This window comes from Dipodomys merriami, unplaced genomic scaffold (genome assembly GCF_024711535.1).
Source record: "Dipodomys merriami isolate MVZ:Mamm:240054 unplaced genomic scaffold, mDipMer1.0.p SCAF_11, whole genome shotgun sequence".
Taxonomy (NCBI): Eukaryota; Metazoa; Chordata; class Mammalia; order Rodentia; family Heteromyidae; genus Dipodomys; species Dipodomys merriami.
In genome coordinates this window covers 44,093,129-44,117,591 of record NW_027202382.1, presented here as the reverse complement: position 1 = coordinate 44,117,591, position 24,463 = coordinate 44,093,129, and the positions used below count along the sequence as shown (strand labels likewise).

General features: G+C 62.9%; 4 protein-coding genes across 6 annotated transcripts in view; 2 read left to right on the top strand and 2 right to left on the bottom strand.

Annotated features, from left to right (window-relative positions):
* Prrx2 (paired related homeobox 2) overlaps positions 1 to 17,034 on the bottom strand; it is a 56,247-nt gene extending 39,213 nt beyond the window's left edge. The window contains exon 1 of the mRNA XM_070014822.1: positions 16,902 to 17,034. Within this exon, the coding sequence (XP_069870923.1) occupies positions 16,902 to 17,034 (133 nt within the window). The remainder of the gene's footprint in view (positions 1 to 16,901) is intronic.
* On the top strand, positions 1,873 to 6,647 carry Asb6 (ankyrin repeat and SOCS box containing 6). Of its 2 annotated transcripts, XM_070014818.1 has the most exons (6): positions 1,873 to 2,080; positions 3,431 to 3,612; positions 4,430 to 4,536; positions 4,632 to 4,740; positions 5,149 to 5,235; positions 5,352 to 6,647. In XM_070014818.1, exons 1-6 carry the CDS (start codon positions 1,968 to 1,970, stop codon positions 6,017 to 6,019), a joined length of 1,266 nt encoding a protein of 421 aa, XP_069870919.1. In that variant the 5' UTR covers positions 1,873 to 1,967; the 3' UTR covers positions 6,020 to 6,647. The 2 variants fall into 2 exon arrangements, with proteins under 2 accessions (XP_069870919.1, XP_069870920.1); XM_070014819.1 differs by lacking the exon at positions 4,632 to 4,740 and having other exon boundaries at positions 5,352 to 5,850.
* Positions 6,808 to 14,354, bottom strand: Ntmt1 (N-terminal Xaa-Pro-Lys N-methyltransferase 1). 2 transcript variants are annotated; one of them, XM_070014820.1, is made up of 4 exons: positions 14,232 to 14,354; positions 8,843 to 9,050; positions 8,163 to 8,415; positions 6,808 to 7,491 (listed from the first exon to the last, which is right to left on the bottom strand). In XM_070014820.1, the coding sequence occupies exons 2-4, from the start codon at positions 9,002 to 9,004 to the stop codon at positions 7,235 to 7,237; spliced, it is 672 nt and encodes a 223-aa protein (XP_069870921.1). In that variant the 5' UTR covers positions 9,005 to 9,050; positions 14,232 to 14,354; the 3' UTR covers positions 6,808 to 7,234. The 2 variants fall into 2 exon arrangements, with proteins under 2 accessions (XP_069870921.1, XP_069870922.1); XM_070014821.1 differs by having other exon boundaries at positions 8,163 to 8,411; positions 8,907 to 9,050.
* Positions 17,035 to 18,064: 1,030 nt separating the features above from the next.
* Positions 18,065 to 23,393, top strand: CUNH9orf50 (chromosome unknown C9orf50 homolog). The gene is made up of 7 exons (XM_070005143.1): positions 18,065 to 18,176; positions 18,633 to 18,714; positions 18,794 to 18,892; positions 21,457 to 21,617; positions 22,690 to 22,858; positions 22,939 to 23,086; positions 23,245 to 23,393. The coding sequence occupies exons 1-7, from the start codon at positions 18,065 to 18,067 to the stop codon at positions 23,299 to 23,301; spliced, it is 828 nt and encodes a 275-aa protein (XP_069861244.1). The 3' UTR covers positions 23,302 to 23,393.
* Positions 23,394 to 24,463: the final 1,070 nt, after the last annotated feature.

Genomic DNA, 24,463 nt, shown 5'->3' with positions numbered 1-24,463 from the left:
ACCCCCGCTACTAGGGAGAGAGGCTGCAACAGCGGGCTCACCGGAAGTAACCCGAGTCCCTCGCCTGAGTCTGGAGACAGAGGACACCTGTGGGGACACACCTGGACCCCACCTTTGGTGTGTGTGTGCGTGGGGAGCACCACAACTGGTCTGTCTCAGCATGGGGTCCTCAAAACTGACCCCCACCATGAGTGCCCACTGTACCCCCAAAACAAAACCTGGGCTGGTACAATGGGAACTGTAATTTGTACATTTTTCTTTGTCTCATGAAGTCCTATCTGTTCGTTTTTATGGAGGCTGCCCATCTCTCCTTATGTTTTGGGTTGTTTGGGGTATTTTTTTCAGTTTGTCACGTCTTGTGACTCTCCCGTGCAATCCTTTGTTCCTGTTTTCAATGGTGTTTTCGCCTGCTTCTTGTTGATGTTGACAGTTCTTTATATAGTGAGGTCTCCCGGCTCTGAGTACTGAGTAGCCAGACTGACTCCCTTTCTTCCTGGGGAGAAGGTGCTCTGGGTGTTTGACCCCTACTCAGCTGTGGAACTCTGGGGCTGACCGGCAGGATGGCGGCTCACTGGCCAGTTGAGGGCAGAGGCAAAGGAAAGAGAGAAGGATCAGAGCTCAATCAGAGGCTCTGAGGGACAGAGCCTTAATGGGAGGCAGATGGAGGAAATCAGGCTCCGGTTGCTGACAGGAGGGAGGTCAAGGGGCTCAGCACTTTCTAAAGCTAGGAGCCTGGGTGAGGGGCAGTTCTGGCTCCATGGCATGGTGCCCAAAAGGGCAGTGAGGGGTCAGAGGTCAGCTCCTCCCTACTGAGCATCCAGGTCTTCTCCAGCCCAGAGCCAGAGGAGAAGAGAGGAGAAAAGAAAGGACTCTATAAATGCAAGCCTGGTCTGGACCACAGTCCTCCTATTTGCATTTTCCCAAAGAGCTGGGAGATGACAGATTTGTATGGGCTGAGAAGGGATTTTGAGAACTTTTTTGCCTAGGCAAACAAGTCATCTAGAGTTAACGATTATGGAAAGATACGGGTAGTCCCTCGGCAAGCATGATGCCATTCTACCTAAGGGGCTTGGGCAGGGGGCGATGATGTGGTTTTGTGGAAGTGTGGGAGGGGTCCTGGAACCCCACCCCCACAGAACCGAGAACTGGCCGTGGTGGAGCAGCTTTTCCTGCCCTGCACCCACCTTCTAGGTAATGCCGGGGAGGCTGGGCGGCCGCACACTCCGCTGGGCACTGCGGTGGCGGGAGGCTGCCCGGATGCCAGCTTGGGTCCGCCTCGGTCCGCCTGTGGCGCGCTGATGGCCGTGCGCGCGCGCGCCTGTCTCAGGGCCTGGGCCGACGGCTCACGGCAGGCGCTCTACCACTTGACCCACTCCTCCACTTCTGGCTTCTTTTGGGCCTGGAGTTTAACTGGAGGTAAGACTCTCGCGGACTTCCTTGCTCGGGCTGGCTTCGAACCGCGGTCGTCCTGAGCGGCTGGGATTGCAGGCGTGCCCCGGCGCCCGGCCGGCAGCGCTGGTCCCGGGTGGGGGCGATCGCCCCATTTTACAGACCAGGAAGTGAAGGCGGGGCCCGGGCGGCGTGCCCGGGGGTGAGGGGTGGTCGTCATCAGCCGCGGCCTGCAGGGCGGGCCGAGGCCGGAGCCGGGCATCCGGAGGAGCGCGGGCCGGGCCTGGCGCCGGGGCTGGGTCGCCTCCTCCGGGGAGCCGGGGCCGTGGCGGAGCCGCGCGTTGGGGGCCGAGCCGCCCCGGGACGCCCAGGCTGGTCTTGGTCCTCCGGGCCGCGCGGGGGCGCCGTGGCGCACGCGCTCGAGCCCGGTCGGCGCGGACCGGAAGTGAGATGCTGAGATGCAGGCCACTTCCGGTACGGAAGGCGGCCCGGGCGGTGCGGCGGCTGGGGCTCCGGGACTGGGACCGCGGCTCCGTAGGGGACCCCGCGGGGCCGCGAGCAGCCAGCGTGTCGTCACGATGCCTTTCCTGCACGGCTTCCGGAGGATCATCTTCGAGTACCAGCCGCTGGTGGATGCCATCCTGGGCGCCCTGGGCATCCTGGACCCCGAGCGGCAGGAGCCCCCGGACGGGTGCGTCGCTGGGCCCGCCCGCGGGCCCGGCCCCTCCGCCCCTCGAGGCCCGCGGGCGCCGGCGGTGCTGGGTCGGGTCCGCCTGCAGCTGCGGAGACCGCGGCCGGGCGCCGGGGCGGATCCCGAGGGCCCCGGTTCTGGTCGCAGAGCTCTGCGGGGCTGAGCTTTCCGTGGCGGCCTTGCAGGCCTGTGCTCGGGCTGTTCGGGGCTGGGGAGCGGGGGTTCCCGGTGGAGAGCAGAGCCGGGGGTCATCAGCAGGCTCTCCCCGCTCCCTCTGAGGCCCCCCTGAAAGGAGTCGGCGGCTGGTGCTGAACCCCGGAGGCTGCCCCGGCTGCCCCGCTTATCGGCCTGCCCGGCGGCCTGCAGAGATGCTTCCTAGCTGTGCGTTTTGTGTCTTCATGCCGGGACACCTCTAGGGCGGACGCAGAAGGGGAGGACTCGGGTCAGCGGATAGGTGAAGCCAGGGGTGGGTGCGACTGTGGGAAGGGGCATATTGGGAGTTTCACCGAGCAGGATGCAAGCTTTGGGAGCTGTCCAGGGCCTCATCTTTTAGGGAGAAAAGCAGCAGTTCCTAGCAGGTGGTGCTGGCCAGGAAGGGCCCAGAGGCTTGGGGCTGCGTGGGGAGGGACCATCCTGTACATTGGTCGCTTGAAAGGTGAGGGAAGGGAGGCGGCTTCTGGGCAAGCCTGGATTCCTCAAAGGAGTGAGGATGGGTGTGTGGTATGCTGTGTGTCGTGGTACGGGGCTTGGACTCGGGGCCAGGGCACCACCCCTTAGCTTTTTCACTCAGGGCTGGTGCTATGTCATTTGAACCACAGCTCCACTTCTGGCATTTTGGTGGTTAATTGGAGGTAATAGTCTCCCAGACTTCTATCCAGGCTGGCTTTGAATTGAGGTCTTCAGATCTCAGCCTCTTGGGTAGCTGGGATTACAGGCGTGTAGCACCAGCTTCTGGCAAGGTCATCTCTCTAGAAAGGAGCACCAGGCTCAGGTTCTGGCTTCTGGCCTCCAAGGCTCTGAAGTCCTATCCCAGATCGGAGACTTTGTATCATTGCAGTGAGCAGGCGTGCTGGGCAGTGTGGTCTCTGTCTCAGAGCCTGCCAGAGGAGTGGCCTCCTTTCCAATTAGATGTCCCAGGAAAAAGTGTCCCAGTCCCACAGAGCCCAGGCCTTGTGTCTGTGGGTGGGTTCAGCGGAGCCCAGGCCTTGTGTCTGTGGGTGGGCTCAGGGGAGCCCAGGCCTTGTGTCTGTGGGTGGGCTCAGGGGAGCCCAGGCCTTGTGTCTGTGGGTGGGTTCAGCAGGTACCAGCGCCCACCCACTTGTGTGCAGCCAGACTGCTTCCCTGTCCTAGGCCCAGTTATGCTGCCAGTGAGGAGAGCCGAATCCTGGTCCTCACCGAGCTTCTGGAGAAGAAGGCCCACTCCCCCTTCTACCAGGAAGGCGTGAGCAATGCCCTGCTGAAGATGGCGGAGCTGGGGCTGATGCGGGCAGCAGACGTGCTCCTGAGGAATGGAGCCAACCTCAACTTCGAAGGTCAGTGGGAGGAGCCCAGGGCCGGCCTCTGCTTCTACTGTCCTCTTCGAGGCTGGATGATAACTAGAGAAAGAATCCTCCCCGGGTGGCCTCCCACTGCCAAGGCCTGCATGGCTGTTCGCCTGCGTGCCCGCGTGACACTGCCGCTTCTCTGTGTCCTGAGTTAACATTGCCAGGGTACCGGGCCAGTCCCGCTCACATCAGCAGCAGAGGTGATTTTCTCCCACTTGGAGCCACCCGATGGGTTTGTCCGTGCCACCGAGGGGGATGGGTGGACCGCCTAGGCAGCAGGCCTGTCAGCTTCTGCGGTCCTCTCTGGCTTTCACCAGGGAGAGGCGAGGGAGGCGAGACAGACAGCACTGCTTGCAAGAAAATGGGGGTCCGGACTGACCCCATGTACAGCTGGTATGTCTTGCCGGCCCCTCAGGACAGGCTCGGAGCTGCCGGGCTTCTCAGGGGCCCAGCAGCTGAGGAGGGCACATCCTGAAGCCCATCCCTTGACCGCCTGGCCGGGTCTCCAGAACCTGGCTGTTACCCCAGAGCCAGGAGGGCGGCCTTGCAGGCCAGACCAGCCTGGCTACAAAACGGGACTAAGCCAGAGCCCAGCAGCATGGCCAGCCCTGCCCAGCCTCTCTGCGTGCCCTCTGCAGTCCTGGAGCGGGATGGGCTGTTTTATTGCCCCCACGAAACAGAAGTGGCAACCAAGGCCCACATGCGTTAAGTGGGGAGCACTTCTAGCCGGGGAGGGCTCTTTCTGCCTCCAGAAGGTGTGTCGGGGGGGGGGGGGTGTCCTAAAGCAAGCCGCCTGTCCCCTCAGACCCTGTGACCTACTACACTGCCCTGCACATCGCCGTCCTGAGGAACCAGCCTGACATGGTGGAGCTGCTGGTCCGCCACGGGGCCGACATCAACCGGAGGGACCGGGTAAGAGCCAGCAGCCTGCTTGGGGCGTGCTAGGGTCCTGAGCAGCCCTGCCAGCTCCACACCACACCAACCTGGCTGGTGCTGTCCTGCCTCAGATCCACGAGAGCAGCCCCTTGGACCTGGCCAGCGAGGAGCCCGAGCGCCTGCCCTGCCTGCGGCGCCTCCTGCAGCTGGGCGCAGACGTCAACGCGGCTGACAAGCATGGTGGGTGTTCTGGGAAGGCGGAGGGGCCGGGGCCGGGGCCGAGCTGGGGCATTGCGTAAGCAAACTCCTGGGAGGCCAGCTTGATGCCAGCACCCCCCCCGCCCCCTCCCCACCAAGGGCCCAGATAAGTCTAGGGGCTTTGGGGGGCGGTGCACTCATTGTCCTGCGCTTCCCTCTGGCCGCCCGCAGGGGTGGCTAAGTGCACCCAGCCTCTGTGGGTTCCTGTTGAGACCTAGCTTAGGTCTTGGGCATCTTGGGGTGCGGGGAAGTGGTGCCATGCTGGACTGCCCCACTTCCTAGGGCACCCTCAGCCCTAGGAAGTCCATTTCAAGGGTCCAGTCCCACCTCCACTTGGTGGTCGCTGGCCTCCCACCCCTTTCCTTCCCTTCCTCCCTCCCTCTCTCTCAGGGAAGACTGCTCTGCTTCACGCTCTGGCCAGCAGCGACGGCGTGCAGGTCCACAACACAGACAACATCCGGCTCCTACTGGAAGGAGGTGAGGCTCGGCACCTCATCCTTTCGGCAGGGAGGGGGACCTGGGGGCTGCCCCCTCCAGCTTTGCCTGGCTGGGGCTGAAGGCCGCCCCCACCTTGTGCTAATGGTTCCTCCCAGGGGCAGACGTCAAGGCCACCACCAAAGACGGGGACACGGTGTTCACCTGTATCATCTTCCTGCTGGGCGAGACCGTGGGCGGGGACAAGGACGAGGTCCGCCTCATCAACCGCTTCTGCCTGCAAGTCACGCAGCTGCTGCTGGCCCACGGGGCTGACCCCAGCGAGTGTCCAGCCCACGAGTCCCTCACGTACATCTGCCTCAAGAGCTTCCGGCTGCACCTCCCGCTGCTGCGCTTCCTGCTGGAGTCGGGAGCTGCCTACAACTGCTCCCTGCACGGCGCCGGCTGCTGGTCCGGCTTCCACCTGGTCTTCGAGCGGCTCTGTGCCCCCCTGGGCTGCGCGGAGGAGGAGAGCTGTGGGGAGCTCCTGCGCAAAGCGGAGACTGTGCTGGACCTCATGGTGACAAACTCCCCAAAGCTGCGGCTGCCGGCCAGCTTTGACATCCACCCGGTAGGCAGCCTGGCGGGGCAGGTGCAGGCCCTGCACGCCTCCCTGCGGCAGCTGGAGCGCCACCCGCCACCCCTCAAGCACCTGTGCCGGGTGTCCATCCGGCTGCACCTGCAGCCCTGGCCTGTGGACACCAAGGTCAAAGCGCTGCCCTTGCCCGACCGGCTCAAGTGGTATCTTCTGAGCGCACACAGTGGCGCAGGAGAGGACGACAGCTGACCAGTCTTGGGGTGGCCTGTGCAGCTACAGCGGCTGCCAGCGGACTTAAGCCATGCCAGCCTCTGGGGGGCCTGGGATCTGGGCCACATGGGTGCGTCTTCCAGGGCAACTGTTGCCCCTCCCCTACAGCAGCACCCCAGGTTTCAGGCCACACCGGAGGGAGGCAGGTGTTGGGTGCAGGTGCAGGACGGTGCCAGTTGGCTTGTCCTGTGGGGGAGGCACCACTGGGTGGCGCCTAGCCAAGGCCCCTGTCATCACAGGTTCAGTCACAAAGTGCTTTTGGTGAGCTGGGGAAAGGCATTAAGGGCCAGGGGCAGGCCTTCCCCATGCTCAAGGCCAGCCATGGGCTGGGCGCCTTGCCACCCCCCCCCCCCAGGAGCACCAGGCTGTGGCAGGGTCTCTTGTGCAGGCCCAGCCTGGGTCTGGGGGACCATGCCTTCTAAGAAGCAATCATGAGTGTACCAGGACAGGCCTGGCCCAGGCTGGGCTTTGGAAGGACTCCTTTGGAGCAAGCCAAGCCTGGAAGGGGCTGTGCCACCTGGGCACACCCTGTCACTTGCAGGTGCCTTTGGGAATCAGCCAAGGTGACGCAATATTTATATCAGAAAATTAAAGTGGTTCTCTGGGCTGTCCGGGTCCTTGTGTAATAGTACTTTAGCCCCGCTGCTCTGCGCATTGGGAAAAGGAGCCACGGCGACCACCGAGAAGGGGCTGGGGGTGAGGGGGAAGTATTTCATGGGTGATTTCCTAGTCCCCCGACTTGCACCCCCAGGAAGTACCACACCAGATAGGTTCACCCCTTTTAATTGTTGACTAAAAATGCCTGCCCAAGAGGAGCCCCTGATTTATAGTGAAGAGGGGGGGCCAGCCTAGCTCCTGCCCTCCCAGGAGTCCACAGCCAAGGAAGAGGGGGCCGCCGTCCCCGAAGCGTGACGTGCATCTCCACGAGGGGAGTGCCTGGAGTCTCGGGCTCTGCCACCCCCTGCCCTGCCCGCCCCGCCCCTGTGCGGCAGGGCAGGCGCCTCCACACAACCCCACACGCCTCCCTCCCCGCTGCCTCCCTCTGGGCCTTTTTAAGAAAAGTCTTTTAGGTGTGTGGACAGCACACAAGTGTATTTAGTGGCTTGGCTCTCTGAGCCCTGGCATGGAGCCTGGGCCTTGCCACTACCAGCCCCTACCCTAGCTCTGGTCCCTGGCGGTCCCCGCCAGCCTGACTCATCTCAGGGCAAAGCTGTAGACGTGGTAGATCTCGTCGGGAAGGTTCTCCTGCCTCTCCTCGGCCAGGAGCCGGAGGCCGGCGCTGCGGATGATCCTGCGGACCACCTGGAGGTCGCGGCACACGCTGCTGTCCACGTCGTCCAGGATGACGCCTTCCTGCGCCATGTTGTCCTTGATGACGACGATGCCGTTGGGGCGCAGGCCACGCTGGCAGCGCCGCAGGAACGCAGCCAGGTGCTCATCTGTCAAGTGGCCTGGGGTGCAGAGGCGTAGTTACAGGGTGACACTGAAGGCACCCCTCTGCCCTTGTTTCGTTTCCCTCCCAGCCTCCTGGACGCCACTGTCCCTGGTCACATGGAAGGGGGCCACAGCTCAGAAGTCGCCCACACAGAACATGAGCCTGAGTGTGGGGAGCCAATGCCAGGTGCGGCCTGGCCAGACCTCCACACTCCCCCGCCACCCCGTCCATGGGCTCCGTGCGGCCACAGCTGGGCCAGGTGTGTGGCGCAGAGCAGTGAAGCACAGGACGGCAGTTCCTCACCCTGCTTTCACAACCTGCAGCTGGGGGGTGTCAGTAGTCGGCACCTGCCAAGCAACAGCTGGGCCCTGAGTTCAAACCACAGTGCCACCCCAGACCCTTGGTAGGCCTTGTGAAGCCCAACTGTAACCCCAGCACACCAGGAGGCTGAGGGGGGCCCAGGCCAGGGGGTCACCTGGGCTGCGCTGAGATCGAGGCTTAGAAAACTCCCTTCTTTTGAATCAGTGTCACTGATTATTTAAAGTTTTACAACAAAAAACCACCTGAGTGGCCAGCAGGTGTTCTGGTGAACTAAGCCCAGACCTTGGCCCCAGGGCCAGCAGCGGCCAGGGGCGGGGGGCGGGGAGGGCCGCGGGCGGGGTGCGGGGAGGGCCGCGGGAGCCTCACCTATCACCCACTGGATCCAGATGACGTCGTAGGAGCCGGGCTCCGGGCTGAAGTCCTGCAGCCCGCAGCAGAAGTAGTTCCTCACCCGCTTGCCCTCCTCCCCCAGGAAGGTCTTGGCTTTGGCCAGAAAGCCCTCGGTCACGTCCACCATGTCCACCACTCGGAAGAGCGGCAGGAGCAGCCGCTTGGTGATCCTTCCGATGCCCGCGCCGCAGTCCAGGGCACAAGAGGTCCCCGTCTTATTCGGGCCTTCCTAAACAGCAGAGGAGGCCATGGCACGGGGACCCCTCCCCGCGTGCCCACCCGCGTCAGGCCAGGCACCTGCCCGTGGGGGGCCACGCCTTCCTACGGCGGAGGCAACTTCCACTCAAAGTGGCATGCATCGCCCAGCTCCCAAGACCCAGGAAGATGGCAGCTCTGAGCTGAAGAACTCCACAGCATCAAGGCGGAGGGACAATGGTGGGAGGAGGGGGAGGGGGGCACCCCAGGAACCCCAGGCAGGCAGAGTGGGGCAGATGGGAGAGGCCCCAGAGACACACCGGCTCAGTCCTGCCACCTGCCCAGCCCAGCGCTCTGCCAGCTCGTGGGAGCCCGCAGTGGTGTGGACGTGGCTCCCACGCTGCCCCTCGGGAGCCACCAGAGCCTCGGCCTCTCCTGGAGAGGACATCAGGCCTGCCTACCCTCAAAAACCTCTGCAGGAACTTCCGGGAGCTGCTGAGGTCGATGTTGGAGATGTGGCCATACCCCCCAAGCATGCCGTCCACCGTGGGCGGGATCTGCTTCCAGTAGGTCTTGGCCTTCGAGTAGAACTGGGTCTCATCCTCGATCAGCTCGCTCGTCATGCTGGCACCGGCCGCGTCGCTGTCACAGCACTGGCAAGGGCAACTCCTAAGCCAAAGAGCGCCTGGGTCAGGACCCAGCAAGGTCACCGGGACAGGGCTGCGGTGGCCGGGCTCCGGGAGCCAGGAAACCACTCTCACACGCAGACTTGCTTCTGCATCTTAGGTGGTGGCACTTGTGCCCTGCATGCCCATCCTATCACAGCAAGAGATCCTGGCATCTAGAAGCCGACATAGCTATGCAACGCCTAGCTGTAACCTGAGGTCCCAGGATCGAGACGCCTGATCCACATTGAAGGAAAAGGAAGCTACCCTGGCCAGGGTAGCTTCTCTATCTCCTCTACCTCCTCTACCTCGACAGCACAGAAGCAGCTCAGGACAGGGCTGGCCCTACCCACGTGCAGGATGCAATCCAGAACCCCAACAGCAGGGAGCACCCCAAGGAGAAGGGCCAGGCAAGGGCACTGGCAGGACGCATGCACGCCGCTGGCGGCCTGGCTGTCGAGCCCAGGGTGCTCAGGGCCTGAAGCAAGAGACAGGAAAATGGAAGCAGCTCAAACACAGAGGAAAAATGAGGACTCTGCACACTCAGGATGGAGGAGTTCTTTTGGGGTCCTGGGGGGAGAAGGCAGGGCCTTTGCACGTGGAAAGCAGCGCTCCACTGCAGAGCTGCACGCCAGCCCTGGAGGAAGCCTTTCTCAATGGTAGACGCGCAGCAGCTCAGAGAAGGGAGCCCAGGAGGAGTGCTCTAGAAGGGTGCACCCCAGAGGCGGCGTGGCGGCGGCCAGGGAAGAAGTGGGGGGGGGGGCTTAGCAGCTCTAACTGCGCAGCACCGCACCCGCCTCTGGCCACAGCATCAGCGCGGTGACTCTGAGCAGACAGACGGACACGCGTGGAGGCCAGGTGCCTCCCCTGGGCGCTCACCCGCCAGGTGGGCTTGGCTCGTGTCGCCTCAGAGCTTCTCTAGCTGCCTATCTGAAGTGGCCCGGGCCGCTCCCTCCCTGTGGCTGTCTTCAGCATGTCCTGACTCAGTTTCCCTCCTGTTTTGCAGCCTCCTTCCAAGTCAGCCCCCCCGGAGCAGGTGCTGCGGTTCTTCAAAGCTCACTTTGGGGACCCAGCTCCAAGCCCTGTGGCCAGCATGGCGTCTGCGGACTCCCGGTGGGTGGAGAGCCCCTGGAACTGCCATCCAGAAACAATTGCGGGGGACATGGGGGGAGTCCTCAAAAAACCCCAGGACCAAGTGACAGACTTCAGAAGACAGACCAGGGCTGTGGGCGCGCATGGGCCTTCAGACCATGAGAGGCAAAGGCAGGGAAAGCCCCAACTATTCTGAAAGCCGAACTGCATCCTTCTCCAGGGCTTGGCCCGCCCGCGGGGGCTGCCTCCGTCCTTGTCCCAGCCACTCCCCGGCACCCCAAAAAGGAACTGAATATACCCCAGCTCTCTCCCAGCCTGTGATCTAGACAGGGGTCTGCTTGAACCCCACTTTGGAATCTTGATTCTGGCAGTACTGGGGTTCTTCTTCACAGAGGTGGTGGTCCTAGGGCTTGAACTCTCAAAGCCTAGGTACTATCCAGGGCCCAGCTTTTGACTCAAGGCTGGCCTGCTACCACCTGAGCCACAGCTCCACTACTGGCTCTTTTTTCTTTGTTGGTTAATTGGGCTTAAAGAGTCTCATAGGCTTTCACTGCCAGGCTGCCTTCGAACGGTGATCCTCAGATCTCAGCCTCCCGAGTAGCTAGGATGGCAAGCGTGAGCCACCGGCGCCTAGCACACCACTTTGAATTCTGGTATGAGTCCAGACACCGCCTCGGCACAGGAGTTTGGAGCCACAGTGAACTTCCATCCTGTGGGGAACCAGGAAGGCGACCTGGGTTCCACACATGGCGTCCCCCATTCCCCGCCTCACCCCGGCCGCAGGGCCTCAGCGTGGGGAAGAGCGAGCCACGCTGCTGCGCACAAACTCGTGGCCAGCTGTAAACAGGTGCAGGCGCAAAAGCACGGAAGGTGCCTGTCCTCCAGGCTGCGCTGCAGGCCACCGGCCTGAGCTGTGTCCTGTGGGGGCCTGGCGGGGTGGGCGCCAGGGCAGCATGCCCCGGCCGCGGACCTCCTTCAAACCACCCTCACCCCACCAGCAGGGTGCCCCTGCAAGCAGAGACAGCATGATCACCCCAAACCCTCCTAAGGCCTGTCCACCAGGCGGGGCCCACAGGCCTACATCCCCACTGGACTGGGGCCCCTTAGAGAGATAGCGACACCCCGAGACTCATCTGCTAACCCACACAACATACTCGGCAAGGTTTACTCCTGAGCAAATGGGCCAAACATTTATGGGGTGTTCTCTCTGCTCACCTGTCTCCCCCCCCCCGCACCCCCCAAGCCCAGGCTTCCTCCTACATCAGTGGCTGAGGAATGCCTGGATGAGCTTATGCCTGTAGACACCTGCCACCTTTAAGAAAATGCTAGGCCAGGTGCAGGTGGTTCACGCCCATAATCTTAACTGCTCAGGAAGATCTGAGGAGCAAGGTTTGTTGTCAACCCAGGCAGAAAAGTCTGTGAGACTCCTATCTCCAATTCATCAGCCAAATTCTGGGTATGGTGGTGGGATTCAAGTGGCAGAGCACCAGAGTAGAACAAAAAAGCTAAGTAAGAGCAGAGCACCAGAGATAAAGCCTCGCTAAGAGTACAACAATGTTGCCCATGAAGGACAAAGCCTTAACTATTCCGAACTGGCAACACTGTGACTGGAACCCACAAGGTGATTTTTTTGCTTTACCCAACGCCCTACAACTGGATTCCTTCCAAAGTCAAGGTCTGCAGAATAATGTGATTTACAAGAATCCCACCAGCAGGCAGAAGATTCCAGGAAGCAGCCGGGGAGGCACAGCTGGCGGGAAGTGGCAAATCCCACGGACACTCACTGGCATCACTGGGGGGGGGGGGTCCTGTCCACCCAAGGCCCTCTAGTGGGAACAGGCGTCAGAGGGAACAGCCGACTGGTCAGGAAGTCCTCCCTACACTGTCCTCCAAGCATAGTGAGAGCCTGTAAGACCCAGGGAGGAGTCAGCCAGGTGCAGACAGGGCGGCTCTACATGCATGCTAGAAAAGACCCCTGGTGCATCAAGCTGGACACCTGGACTGGCACTCACCCCTCCCCACCCCCATGCAGCCATGCTCGGGCAGCCACCCAGCATCCCCTCTCCCAGGACCCAGGGGAGAGAATGGCCGCAGTGAGCCTCACTACCACCCTGAAAGGAAGGGGAGGGACAAAAGCCTTCCTGGAGTGACCACCCATGCAGTGCGCAGCTTGGGACAGGGAGGGGAGGGGGGCTGGGCCTGTTCTCTAGTATGGGTGGATGGGGGCAGACCACAGGAGATCAGGAGAACGCAGGGCTCCCCAACACTGAGAGGAGGGAACCCCCAAATGGTAACAATAATAATGTAAAACTTAAAGCGTGGTTCCCTCCTACTGGGATATGGAGATTGGGAGGGATTACAGTTCTGTAGAGACCCTCATATCAACTAACAAGCAGGTGTGGTGGTACATGCCTGTCATCCTAACCACATAACCACATGGAAGATCAAGGTCCAGTCCAGCAGAGGCAGAAACACAAGAATTTATTTTAAAAAATGCAAAAAGGGCTAGGAGCGTGGCTCAAGGGGTAGAGTATCTCCCTAGCAACTGTGAATTCAAATCCCAGTACTGCGCTAAAAGTATAATAAAATGAAATCATAAGTTGGGCAGAGATGGCTCACATTTGTAATTCTAGTGATTCCAGAGGCTGAGATCTGAGGATCACATTTTGAAGGCAGCCTGGGCAGGAAAGTCCATGAGACTCTATTTCCAATTAACCACCAAAAAGACCCAAGTGGAGATGTTCAAGTGATAGAGTGCTAACCTCAAGCAAAAAGCTCAGGGATAGCACCCAGACCGCCAGAACACCCCATCTTCAATGTTCTTTGGTTTCTTCTTTGTACCTGGGGAAGTGGCACTAATTTAGGGGACCGAGAAGGCCCTGAGGATTAAATGTGCACATGAAAAGCTTGGAGGGCCTCACAGAGACATATACATTCATTCTCATTCTCTCTCTCTGTCTCTCTCTGTCTCTCCACTCGCCCCCTCCCCACCCTTTCTTTTTCTGTCAATACTTGGTCTTGAACTTAGGGCATGGGAACTGTTCTTAGCTTTTTCCCTCAAGGCTGGCACTCTACCACTTGAGCCACAGCTCCATTTCTGGCTTTTTTTTGGGGGGGGAGGGGTAAGAGAATATAAGAGTCTCATGGACTTTTCCTTCCTGGGCTGGCTTTGAACCAGGATCTCAGCCTCCTGAGTAGCTAGAATTACGTGAGCCACCAAGGTTGGGCTGCCCGTGTTCGCTTGACCTTAAAGATCTTGTAGGAAGAAGTCAGTGAATCCCACGGGACGGTGGGGGATTGTTACTGCAGGGTGGGTGGAGGGGTGGGGGCGGGAAGGTTCACAGACCAGACCCCTGCGGCGGCCTCGACCCCCACACTCGGCCCGCAGCTCTGACTCGGCGGAGCCCAGGTGACACGCAGAAGACCTACCGCAAAGCCAGCCACGGGCCTGGAGGCCGCGCGGGCGCCGGGGCGCGCCGCTCGGCTGACCTAGGCCTCAAGGGCGCCCCACGACAGCTGTCCGGGCGGCACCTGCGTCCCGGCGCCGGGGCCAGGCCCGCAGTAAATCGGATCTACCAAACGGCGCTCCGGTGAGCCGGGCTCGGCACCGGGCCTCCACGCATCCCGCCGTCCGCCCCGCCAGGGGCACCCGCCCCAGCCCCGATTCTGAGGGGAAACTGAGGCTCGGAGAGAGGCTTGCTGCCGCCCGGGGCGCGCTCCCGGCCCAAGCCTGCGGAGCGGCAGGCCTCCTCCCCTCCCCGATTCCCGCGGCCCGGCCCAGGCCCGGGTCCCCGGCCCCCCCCCCGTGCCGGCCCCGGCCCGCATGGCCCTCCCGGCCCCCCCCCGTGCCGGCCCCGGCCCGCATGGCCCTCCCGGCCCCCCCCCGTGCCGGCCCCGGCCCCGGTCCCGGCCCCGGCCCGCATGGCCCTCCCGGCCCCGGCCCGCATGGCCCTCCCGGCCCCGGCCCGCATGGCCCTCCCGGCCCCGGCCCGCATGGCCCTCCCGGCCCCCGGCCCGCGACACCGGGCAGTTGGGGACGGGACCACGCCGCTGCCGGCGGCCGCCGCCCCTCGGGCCGCCTCCCGCTACTCACCCGCGCAGGACCCGGGAGCCGGGGAGAAGTACCAGGACCGGGAGGAGGCGGCGAGGACCCAGGAGCCACCGCGGCACGGCAGGAACACCCGACGCCTCGCACCGCGCCGTCTTTGTCCGCGCACATCACTTCCGGACGCGACGAGGGGCGTGGCCCGCTCAAGCCCCGCCCCGACGGCTAACCCCGCCCCTTCCCGCGGGCCGCAGCCAACCTGCTTCGTCTCCGGTTCCGGGCGGAGCGCCGAGCCGGGGCGCGCGCGCAGGCGCGTTCCGGGCGCCCGCGGGCCCGCCCTGGGCTCGAACTCAGGGTGCGGGCGCTGTCCCCGGGCCTTTTTCACCGAAGTCTGGCGCCCCCTTGAGCCACAGCTCCTCTTGGGGCTTTTTCCCTGGCGTATGGCTGGCTTTGACCCGCGATCCTCCCGTCTCAGCCTCCCGCCCGGCCGGCCTTTCCCTTCCGACTTGTATTATTGGAGACCGTACAGCCCAGGCTGCCCCAGCTTTCCAGGTCTGGGACTGCAGGCGTGAGCCCCACGCCCAGCCGAGCTGCTGGGCTCCTGAAAGTCAACCTTGCATGCGTTTCCCACGGGGTAAAAAAAAGAGGGAAACATGGGGCTGGGAAGGTGGCTCAGTGGTAGAGTGTTTGCCTTGCATGCATGAGGCCCTGGGTTCGATTCCTCAGCACCACATAAGCAAAAAGAAAAAAGCCGGAAGTGGAGCTGTGGCTCAAGTGGTAGAGCGCTAGCCTTGAGCTGAAGAGCTGAGGGACAGCGCCCAGGCCCAGAGTTCAGGCCCCAGGACCGGACCCCCCACCCCCCCCAAAAAAGAGGGAAACAGGCCATGGGTGCTCGAAGTCACCCATCTCCATTAGCAACTTAATACTCCTGCAAAGAAAGAAGCCAGTTCATGTATACATAAGTTGCCATACTTTCTAGACTATTTCTAGATCACGTTATTGTCTGGACGGACTCCTTTAACAGGCTTCATTTTACATCTTTCTAGATCCCAAGAGTGTCTAGAATCCTTTTTAGGAATCCAGCTCAGATCCAAACCCATCTCTACCCTCTACCCTACTTCCACTGCCAAGCTCCAAGGCCTTTCCAGGCATGGCTAGTGGATCTCCAAGGTCTGCTCACGTAGACCTTTGAATTCTCAAGCCTAGCCCTTAGGACTTGCCCAGTGAACGTTTGTGGAATGCAAAGGCTAGGGGTTAATGTAAGGTCTGCTGCCCTAGGCCAGGCCCTGCCCTCCCCACCTCCTGCATTAGTCTCCACCCAGTACCTGCATCACCTAGGTAACTGGCACACCTGGAGGCAGTCACCAGCTCCCTCCTCCGAGGTCACCTCCTGGTGGAGTCCTGGCTTAATTGATAGAGTGCTAGCCAATGAGCAACAGTGTTAGCTACTCAGTCTTGGGGGTAGGAAGGAAGGGAGGGAAGACAAGGGTTAGAGGGCTCTTCAGATGCCATCTGGTTGCTCTGGTAGCTTTCACCCATGTTTTAAATCCCCACCAGAAACTACACATGCACACACTGTCTCATACGTGAAATTCAAAACTTCCTAGCTTCCTCACTCATTATTCTAATTGCCAAAGGAATTATGTTCTTTCATTCCTGCAGAGGAACTTTCTAGAAAACAAATTATCTTTTGTATGCCTCTGCCAGGCTAATACTCTGTAATTTGAAAAAGTCTGTGTGTGTGTGTGTGTGTGTGTGTGTGTGTGTGTGTGTGTGTGTGTGTGTACTGGAGCTTGAATTCAGGGCCTGGTCACAGTCCCTGAGTGTGCTCGAGGTGGGTGCTCTACCACTTGACCCACAGATATACTTTCAGATTTTTTGCTGGTTAAGAGTTAAGGGTCTCAGGGATTTATCTTCCCAGGATGCTTTTGAACCTTGATCCTCAGATCTCAGCCTCCTGAGTAGCTAGGATACAATTATAGGAGTGAGCCAAGGTAACAGCTTAGCCTAGACACTTAGTGACAATGCCTTCAGCTCCTCTAGAACTGCCCACAAAACACCACACACACACCATCCCCCTCTGTCTTCCCAAGTGTAGGAAGCTGAGCCCTTCCCTGGCCGGGGCATAGCTGCCCTAACCAGGCATCCCAGGGCATCTCCTGACCTCTGCCTAGCAGTGACTGTGGGTGATGTGCAGATCACAATGGATCAGAAGAGGCCCCTGGGCAGCAGGGAGGGGACAGACAGGAAGATGAGGCTCTCCAAAGGGCTGGCCCATCTGCTCAGAGATCCAAAACTCACGGAATCTTCAGGGGCCTCTCCCCAAAATCCAGACACAGTGAGTGTACCACTTCCCAAGCTCTGGGTCAGAGCTGACCTGGGCCTGGGCGTGAGGGCGTGTGGGGGAGCGGGCCCTGGAGCTCAGCCTCCCAAGGGGGTGTTGGTTCAAAGCGCTCTATCTGGGCTGGGGGGGTTCCATGGAGGTGCAGGAGGTCCTGGGCTTCTGCCCGACCCATTGCCTCTGCATCTGTACAGTGGAGGCTGGAGGGGTCGGGCAGTCACGTGACTGGGGGCGCAGGCTTCCTAACTGCAGCTTGACTCAGGGTGACTGCAGGACACTGCTGGGCCCCTCCACCAAGGGAAGAACTTTTGCTCCAGGGGGGACGCGTCTGTCCAGTGCTGCTCGGCCTGTCCACCAGGGGGCGCGCGTTCACTCACCGCTGCTCTGCCGGTCCACCAGGTGCAGTTCACTCCGTGCTGCTCTTCCTGTCCACCAGGGGGCGCGCGTCCACTCTGCACTGTTCCGCATGCCCACCAGCGCTGCTCGGCCTGTGCACCAGGGAGTGAACATTCACTCCGTGACCTGTGGGGTTGGACCTATCTGCCAGGGAGCACGTATCCGGTCTGCGCTGCTCGACATGTCCCGCATTGCTCATTTTGCCCACGAAGGGGCGCGTGTCCGTCCTGCACTGCTCTGCATGTCCACCAGGGGGCGCGCGTTTGCCCTTCAATGCTCCACCTGTCCACCGGGGGGCACGCGTGCACTCATCGCTGCTCGGCCTGTCCACCAGGTGCAGTTCACTGCACGCTGCTCCGCTTGTCCACCAGAGGGCGCGCGTCTGCCTTGCGCTGCTCGGCCTGCCCACCAGGGGGCGCGCGTTAACTCATCGCTGCTCGGCCTGTCCACCAGGTGCAGTTCACTGCACGCTGCTGCTCCGCTTGTCCACCAGAGGGCGCGCGCCCGCCCCGCGCTGCTCGGCCTGCCCACCAGGGGGCGCGCGCCCGCCCCGCGCTGCTCGGCCTGCCCACCAGGGGGCGCGCGCCCCCTCTGTGGCCCCGAGCGGCCGGGCGGCCGCGGCCGAGGGTCCCGGGGTCGCCCCGGGCTGCGGCGCTGACCCGGCGCGGCCCTGGGCCGACCCGGGAGTCACGCGGCGATCGGGCTCTAGGATAACCGGGAATTGTTTTGTTTTGCAGCCCTGGGGCCCGACCCCGGGGCGCCCCTCTGTGCTCCAGGCGGGCGCTCTGCCGCCTGAGCCACGGCGCCGCCACGGCCTTTTCTGTGTATGTGGTGCTGAGGACTCGAACCCGGGGCCTCGTGCACGCGAGGCGGGCGCTCTGGCTCCGGCCCACGGCCACCGCGCTGGGTTCCGCTCGGCCGGCGGCGGGGCGCGGCTGCCCCGGGCGCCCGGCGGACGTCACAGCCCCGTCACGGTCCCCACGGTGAGGACACAGAGGCCGGGCCGGGGCCGGGCGCGCCGCGGCCGCGCCGGGGGCCCCGAGCCCGCACACCGCGCGTCCGGCGCCATGGCCCGCGCGCCGCCCCGCGCCGCCGCCGCCGCGCGCCCGCGCCGGCCGCCGCTGCCCCGCGCCCGCCGCTGAGCATGGCCCGGCGCGCGCCCGGCCCGCTGGCCCAGGAGCGGGGCCCCCGCGCGGGCCCGTGGAGAACCCCGCTGCTGCCCGAGCTGGTCGCGCCCGAGCCGCGGGGGCCGCCAGGTGCGGGCGGCGCGTGGTGGCGGGACCGCGACCCCGAGCCCCGGGCGGGCGGCGGGCGCCCCGCGGCCCGGTCCCGGCTGCCGCCGCTGCGCTTGGCCGGCGGCCCCCGGGGGTCGCGGTCGTGGTCCGGGGAGCCCCAGGCGCCCCGCGGGGGGCCCTGGCAGCCCCCCGACTCCCTGGGCGGGCTTCTGGGCGAGCTTCTGCCCGGCAAGTTCCAGGACTTCCTGCGGGAGCTGCAGGCCAAGTGCGCCGACGCCCCGGGGCCGCGGCGCGAGGCCGGCGGCGGCGGCGGGGCGGGGCGGGGGGACGCGGCCGGGCCCCCGCCGCGCGCCCGGCGCCCCGGGCCCCCGGCTCCCCGCGGGCCCGCCCGCCCCGCCCCGCCCGGCGCCCCCGGGCCCCGGCGCCCGCCGCGCCCCGCCCGCCCTGACGCGCCCCCCCCTCCTCCCCGGCTCTCAGCACAGACATGCGGCCAGGGCGGAGCCCCCGCGGGCAGCCGGAGCCCCCGGTGCCCCACCTGCCCCTTCCTGCCCGACCTGTGGTGAGTGCGGCGCCCCGGCGGGCGGGGGCCGGGCCGGGCCCCCCTCGGCGCCGCCCAAGCCGCCGCCTCTGTCTTGCAGGCACCACCCGACCCATTTCCACCACCTGCCGCCCGGCCACCCGCACCCGCAGCCCGCGCTGGGCCGAATGACGGGCGACCGCCTGAAAAAGGACAACCTGTGAGTGGGGGGCGGGGCCCCGCCCTGAGCTAGCCCGCCAGCCAGCCCCGCCCCAACCTCCGCGCTCCCATCCCTCCACGCACCCTGGCATCCACCAAACTATAAAGCCATCCACCTGCAAACCCAGGACACTCTGGGCCTTGTAAAAGAACCATCCAGAAATCCACGTGCCCGCTCACCTGCCCTTCAGTTCTTCTTTTCAGATTGTCTTATTCTTCCGCCAGTCTGTCCACCATCAACCTGCCCACACCAGTCCTCCGGGGGTTTTTTTTTCCCTTCCTACCCTCTTTCATACCCTTCTTTTTCCAACTTCCATTACATTTTACTAAAAGTAAAATAAAGCAAAGGATGGAGGCGAGCTGGGCACCTGCGGCTCAGCCTGGAATCCTAGTTACTGGGGAGGCTAAGATAGGAGGATCGCAGTTTGAATCCAGCCTGGGTAGAAAAAAGTTCAGGATCTTGATCCATGGGTGGGGTGGGTGAAGTGTTCCTGTCACCCTCAGCCACGTGGGAAGCTGAGATTGGACAGTCGTGGCTCACAGCCAGCTCAGGCAGAAAAGGCCTTAAGACCCTGCCTCAGCAGAGGAAAGCCGGACACCAGTGGTCCCGACATTCCAGTTGGCAGGAAGCCCTCACAGGTGGATTCAGTCCAGTGCACGCCTGGGCAGGAAGGAAACCCTACCTCAGAGATGATTAGCAAGGGGCTGGGAAGGTGGCTCAGTGGTAGAGCACTTGCCTTGCATTATGAGGCCCTGGGTTCAATTCCTCAGCACCACATAAGCAAATAGAAAAAAGCCGGAAGTGGCGCTGTGGCTCAAGTGGTAGAGTGCTAGCCTTGAGCTGAAGAGCTGAGGGACGGCACCCAGGCCCAGAGTTCAGACCCCACTACCGGACCCCCCCCCAAAAAATAATAATAATTAGCAAGCGGGGTACCAGTGATTTAGTCTGTAATCCCAGCAACTGAGCCTAAAGTAAGCAGATCACAGTTTGGGTGCATGACCTGGCAGAAAGCACGGCCCTAACCAACAGAAAACAGAGACATGGCTCAAGTGGTAGAGTGCCAGTCTAGCAAGCTCAAGTTTCTTTGTTCAACCTCAGTCCCAAGGGTAGGGGTGGGTCAAAACAGCAGAACTCAGGGCTGGAAGAGCAGCTCATCAGTAGAGCTGCAGCAGGGTTTCTTTGGGACTAGATACCAAACTTCTTAACAGAGGGGAGAAATAAGCCAGGAACCATTTCATCCAGACTGAAGGAGAGGTGAAGAGTGAGGATCTCTGCCCATGAGGTTAGACAACATCGCATAAATAAATCACATACCATTCTTCCTGCTCCCATGCCATGGCAGACATTACTAGTCACATACCATTCTTTCTGCTCCTGTACCATGGCAGACATTACTAATGGATCATAGCACAGAACCTTCCCAGCACAGTGCTCCAGGTAGACACCATGATGGACCAGAGTAGAGCTCAAGTTTGCCCTACATGTATGTGAGATTCCCTGATCGGCCCTGGGGGAACCCTGGGGTGCCCTAGCCTGGGCTCCAGCCCTCCTCCCTGGGTGGAGATATTCAGTCTCCAACTGGCAGCAGAGCTGAGGAATGAATGCTTTTGCCTGGCTCAGCAGCAGGCCTTGGCCAGCAGCATCCCTCTCCCTGTAGTCGGGCTGTGTCCTCGTCACCTCCCAGCGTCCCCTGTGCAGCTGCACAAAGGTGTGGCAGGGCAAATGGGCAGTGAGTGACAGAGGAAACGTGTATACCTGATGTCATTGGAGTGACAGAGCCACGGGTGACCCTTGAGACTGAAATTTAACAATAAGTGAAACAATTGTATCACTAACCTAAGCAGCACAGCTACACTGTGTGTGTGTGTGCGTGTGTGTGTGTGTGTGTGTGTGTGTGTGTGTGTGTGTGTACTGGGGCAGAACTCAGGGCCTCAGGCTTCTCGCTTGGCTCTTTCTACTCAAGGTTGGCCCTCTATCACTTGAGCCACACCTCCAGTTCTGATTTTTTTTTCCTGCTGGTTCACTGGAAATAAGATTCTCCTGGACGTTTCTGTCCAGGCTGGCTTTGAACCACAATCCCCAGAGCTCAGCCTCCTGAGTAGCTAGGATTACAGGCGTGACCACGAGTAGGACGTAGCTATACCTATGGCACGTTCCATCCCTTCCCGGCCCTGTTCAGGGGTGGAGCCGGTCTCCGTCACTGGCTAAGGAAACAGGCTCACAAAAGAAAGCTCGGAAACCCAGAGCTGTGTGGGCCTGGGCGCATGGGCTCTTTGCTGCTTGCTTGTTGGTTCTGAGTGTTGGCTGTCTGGGACCCAGCCCTTCCCCGCTGGGAAAGCCTCCACACCTCAGTTTCCTCATCTGTAAAATGGGCCGTGTGGGTGTGGTGCCCTGGCCCACCAGGAGCGGGAAGCACTCAGCTGGGCCGCCGTGTCTCCCGCTGTCCCAGGCCCTGGCCTGCAGGCCAGACCAGGCCACCTGTCCACATCCTCACCTCCGGCCCTGGTCTGCACGTGTTGTTGGGGTTCTAAGGCTCAGGCTGCGCTCCCCCACTCTCTCGGCAGGCTGCAAGGCTCACAGGTGCCCCGGATCAACACTGTCCAGATCCCCAGCCCCGGGGAGGGCACTGCCCCCCGCCACCGACGCTACTGCCCGTTCCGGGTGCGGTTTGAGGATGAGACCCTGCGGGACTCAGAGCGCAGATACTGGGAGCGCAACTGTGCGGGTAAGGAACTGGGACCCTGACGGCCGTCTCGGCACGGGCAGAAGCCAGGGCTCCAGGCCCGGGAACGGCCCGGACCCCCTGCCCAGAGGACACAGGTGACTGATGGTGAGTTCAAGGCTGAGATTGCGCGCACGCATGCACACACACACACACACACACACACAGTGGTGAGGCCCAGGGAGAAACAATCTCCGCTCCACCCAGGGCAATACATTGCCCGCGGAAACTTCCAGAAGCATCTTCCTCCCATGTCTGCGGGGAGATGCCCGGGATGGTTGGGAAGAAGAGATCGCGCCCTGCGCCTCCAGGGCCCAGGCAGAACTTGCACTCAGCCCTTGGGGGCCGGGGCGATCTTCAGGCCTCTGACAGCTGACAGCCAGGGTGGTGGAGAAGGCGGCGGCGGAGGCCTGGCCTGGCTGGGCCTTGACACACGGACTGACAGACAGACAGACAACAGACAGACAGACACACACACACACACAGAGGACCCAGGGCTCCTGGCCTCAGACAGACACACACACACACACACACACACACACACACACACACACACGGAGGGCCCAGGGCTCCCAGGCCCAGCACAGGACACCAGGGCCCTGGAGGGGCCTGAGCTGGGGTTCCCCCGCCGTTTCTGGGGCGGTAAGAAGGACCTGCTGCAGGAATAGGGGGACATGAGGCGGGGACCGGGCTCTTGAGTGGCCTGGGCCCGGGGAGCAGCCCAGCCTGGCGTCCCTCCTCCCGGCCCCTGGGCTTCTTGAGTGTCACCTCTGGGCTCCATAGTGGGTGCCCTGCTCCCCCTTCGGGCCAGGGCCCCCGCGCTGGGCTGGATGCAAGTGCAGATATTGGGGTGGGGCCACCGCTTTGGTAAGGATGGCAGACATGTTTTTAAGCCCAAGCTTTCCCAGAAGGCACTGGGGAGCCTGGCGTTGCCATGGAGACAGGCTCTGCCTGGCCTTGGGGGGGAGAAGAGGAGGGAGAGGAGAGGGGGAAGGGGGGAGGGCTGGCAGGGAGGGAGGGTGCTGAACCCCCTCCCCCCCAGCTAGGAACTCAGTCGGGCCTTCTCTCCCTGTAGTCCACAGGAACATCTTCGAGGAAGAGCCAAGCACGCTTCCAGAAGGTTCTGTGCCAGAGCGGGTGTTGCGGAACGTGGGGAAGTGGCTGGAGAGTCTGCCCAAGGCCGTGTACCCCAGACTCAAAGAAGCCATGGGCAGCAGCAGCTCGTCCTGGGAGCGCACTGGCGTGTGAGGCTGAGGGAGGGGCTGGGGGCGCCCGTCCAGCCCCGGGGGGGCCGGGGGGGGTTCACCAGCTCCCTCTCCCCTAGACCCGCCCAGGAGCCGCAGCGCCACCGCCTGCCCTTGGTTGCCAGAGCCAGCACGTCCAGACCGCGGGGGGACTACAAAACCTTCCTGGACGCCTACGGCACCCTGGGCCGGAGGTCCCCAGCACCCTGCTCCTGCACCCACAAGCAGGTGAGCACCAGCCCCCCTGGAACGGCCCCGGGCGCTGGGGAGGGGGCCCAGGTTCAAACCCAGCCCACCTTCCTCGTGGAGAATGGGGCTGGAACCCCTTGGGGCGCAGGGGGCCTGGGGTCCTCACAGCCCAGCGGGTCCCCCTTCTCGCCCCCCAGGAGCCCTTCCTGCCCAGCTTGGTGCTTCAGTCTCTCCTGAGGCGCGGCCGGCTGTAGGGCGGCGCGGGCTGGGTGAGGACTGCCCCCCCGGCCGCCGGCCCCGCTGCACCCCACCAATAAATACACCACCTGCGTGGGTCTCACCAAACCTGACTTGGGGTCTCCAGAGGTTCTTGGGGGCTCTGATGAGGCTGGGGTTTGGGGGCCCAGGGCACCTTCTTCCTGGATGGTGGGAAACCCACACACACACCCCACCCATGCACAGCCTTGAGCTTGGGTTGGCAGGGACCGGGCTCCGAGCTGCTGTGTCTGGGATGGAGATCTGGTGGGCGCGGGCTGAGGTGCTGCGACCAAATCCACACTGCCCCAGGTCAGGAGTTCAAATCCACACTGCCCCAGATCAGTTCAAATCCACACTGCCCTGGGTCATGAGTTCAAATCCACACTGCCCCAGGTCATCTGTGGGCTGCACCACCCAGACCCAGCCACCACCACACCACACCTGTGCTGGGTTAGTAAGCTCTGTCACACCTGGGCTCAACGCTAGGCAGTTCTGGGCCGGGCCTCTCTCCTGTGTGTGTGTGTGTGTGTGTTAGTCCTGGGCCTTGAACTCAGGGCCTGAGCGCTGTCCCTGAGCCTCTTAGTGCTCAAGGCAAGCACTCTACCGCTGGAGCCACGCACCACTTCCGGTTTTCTGCTGGTTTATTGAAGATAAGAGTCTCACGGCCTTCCCTGCTGGGGCTGGCTTTGAACCGCGGTCCTCAGCGCTCAGCCTCCCGCTGGGCTTGCAGGTGTGAGCTGCCCTGGGCCCCGCATCCCGGCGGCGGGGCGCACGGAGCCCGGGACCGGGGCGCAGCTCTGGGCCGCACCCCGGCGCCCGCGCCTCAGTTTCCCCGCGGGCCGCGGCTGCAGCGCCCGGCGCCGCCACGCGGGGGCAGTGTTGGTCCGGCTTTGCGCCGCCGAAACTCGGCGTCCCGGGCCGGTGGGGAAACTTGGCCGGCGGGCGCGGGGGACCCCGGGCCCGGCCCCGCCCCGCCTGCCTGCCCCCAGCTGCCGAGGGGCCGCGGCCCGGGCGGAGGCGCGCTGGGGGGGGGCTGGGGCGATGGGGGTCCCCAACACACGGCCCGCAGCGCCCCACCCCCGCAGGACTGCCCAGCGCCCACCTGTAGGGCTCGGCCACCCCGGAGCCCGGCGCGGGGGGCGATGCGGGGATCCCGGG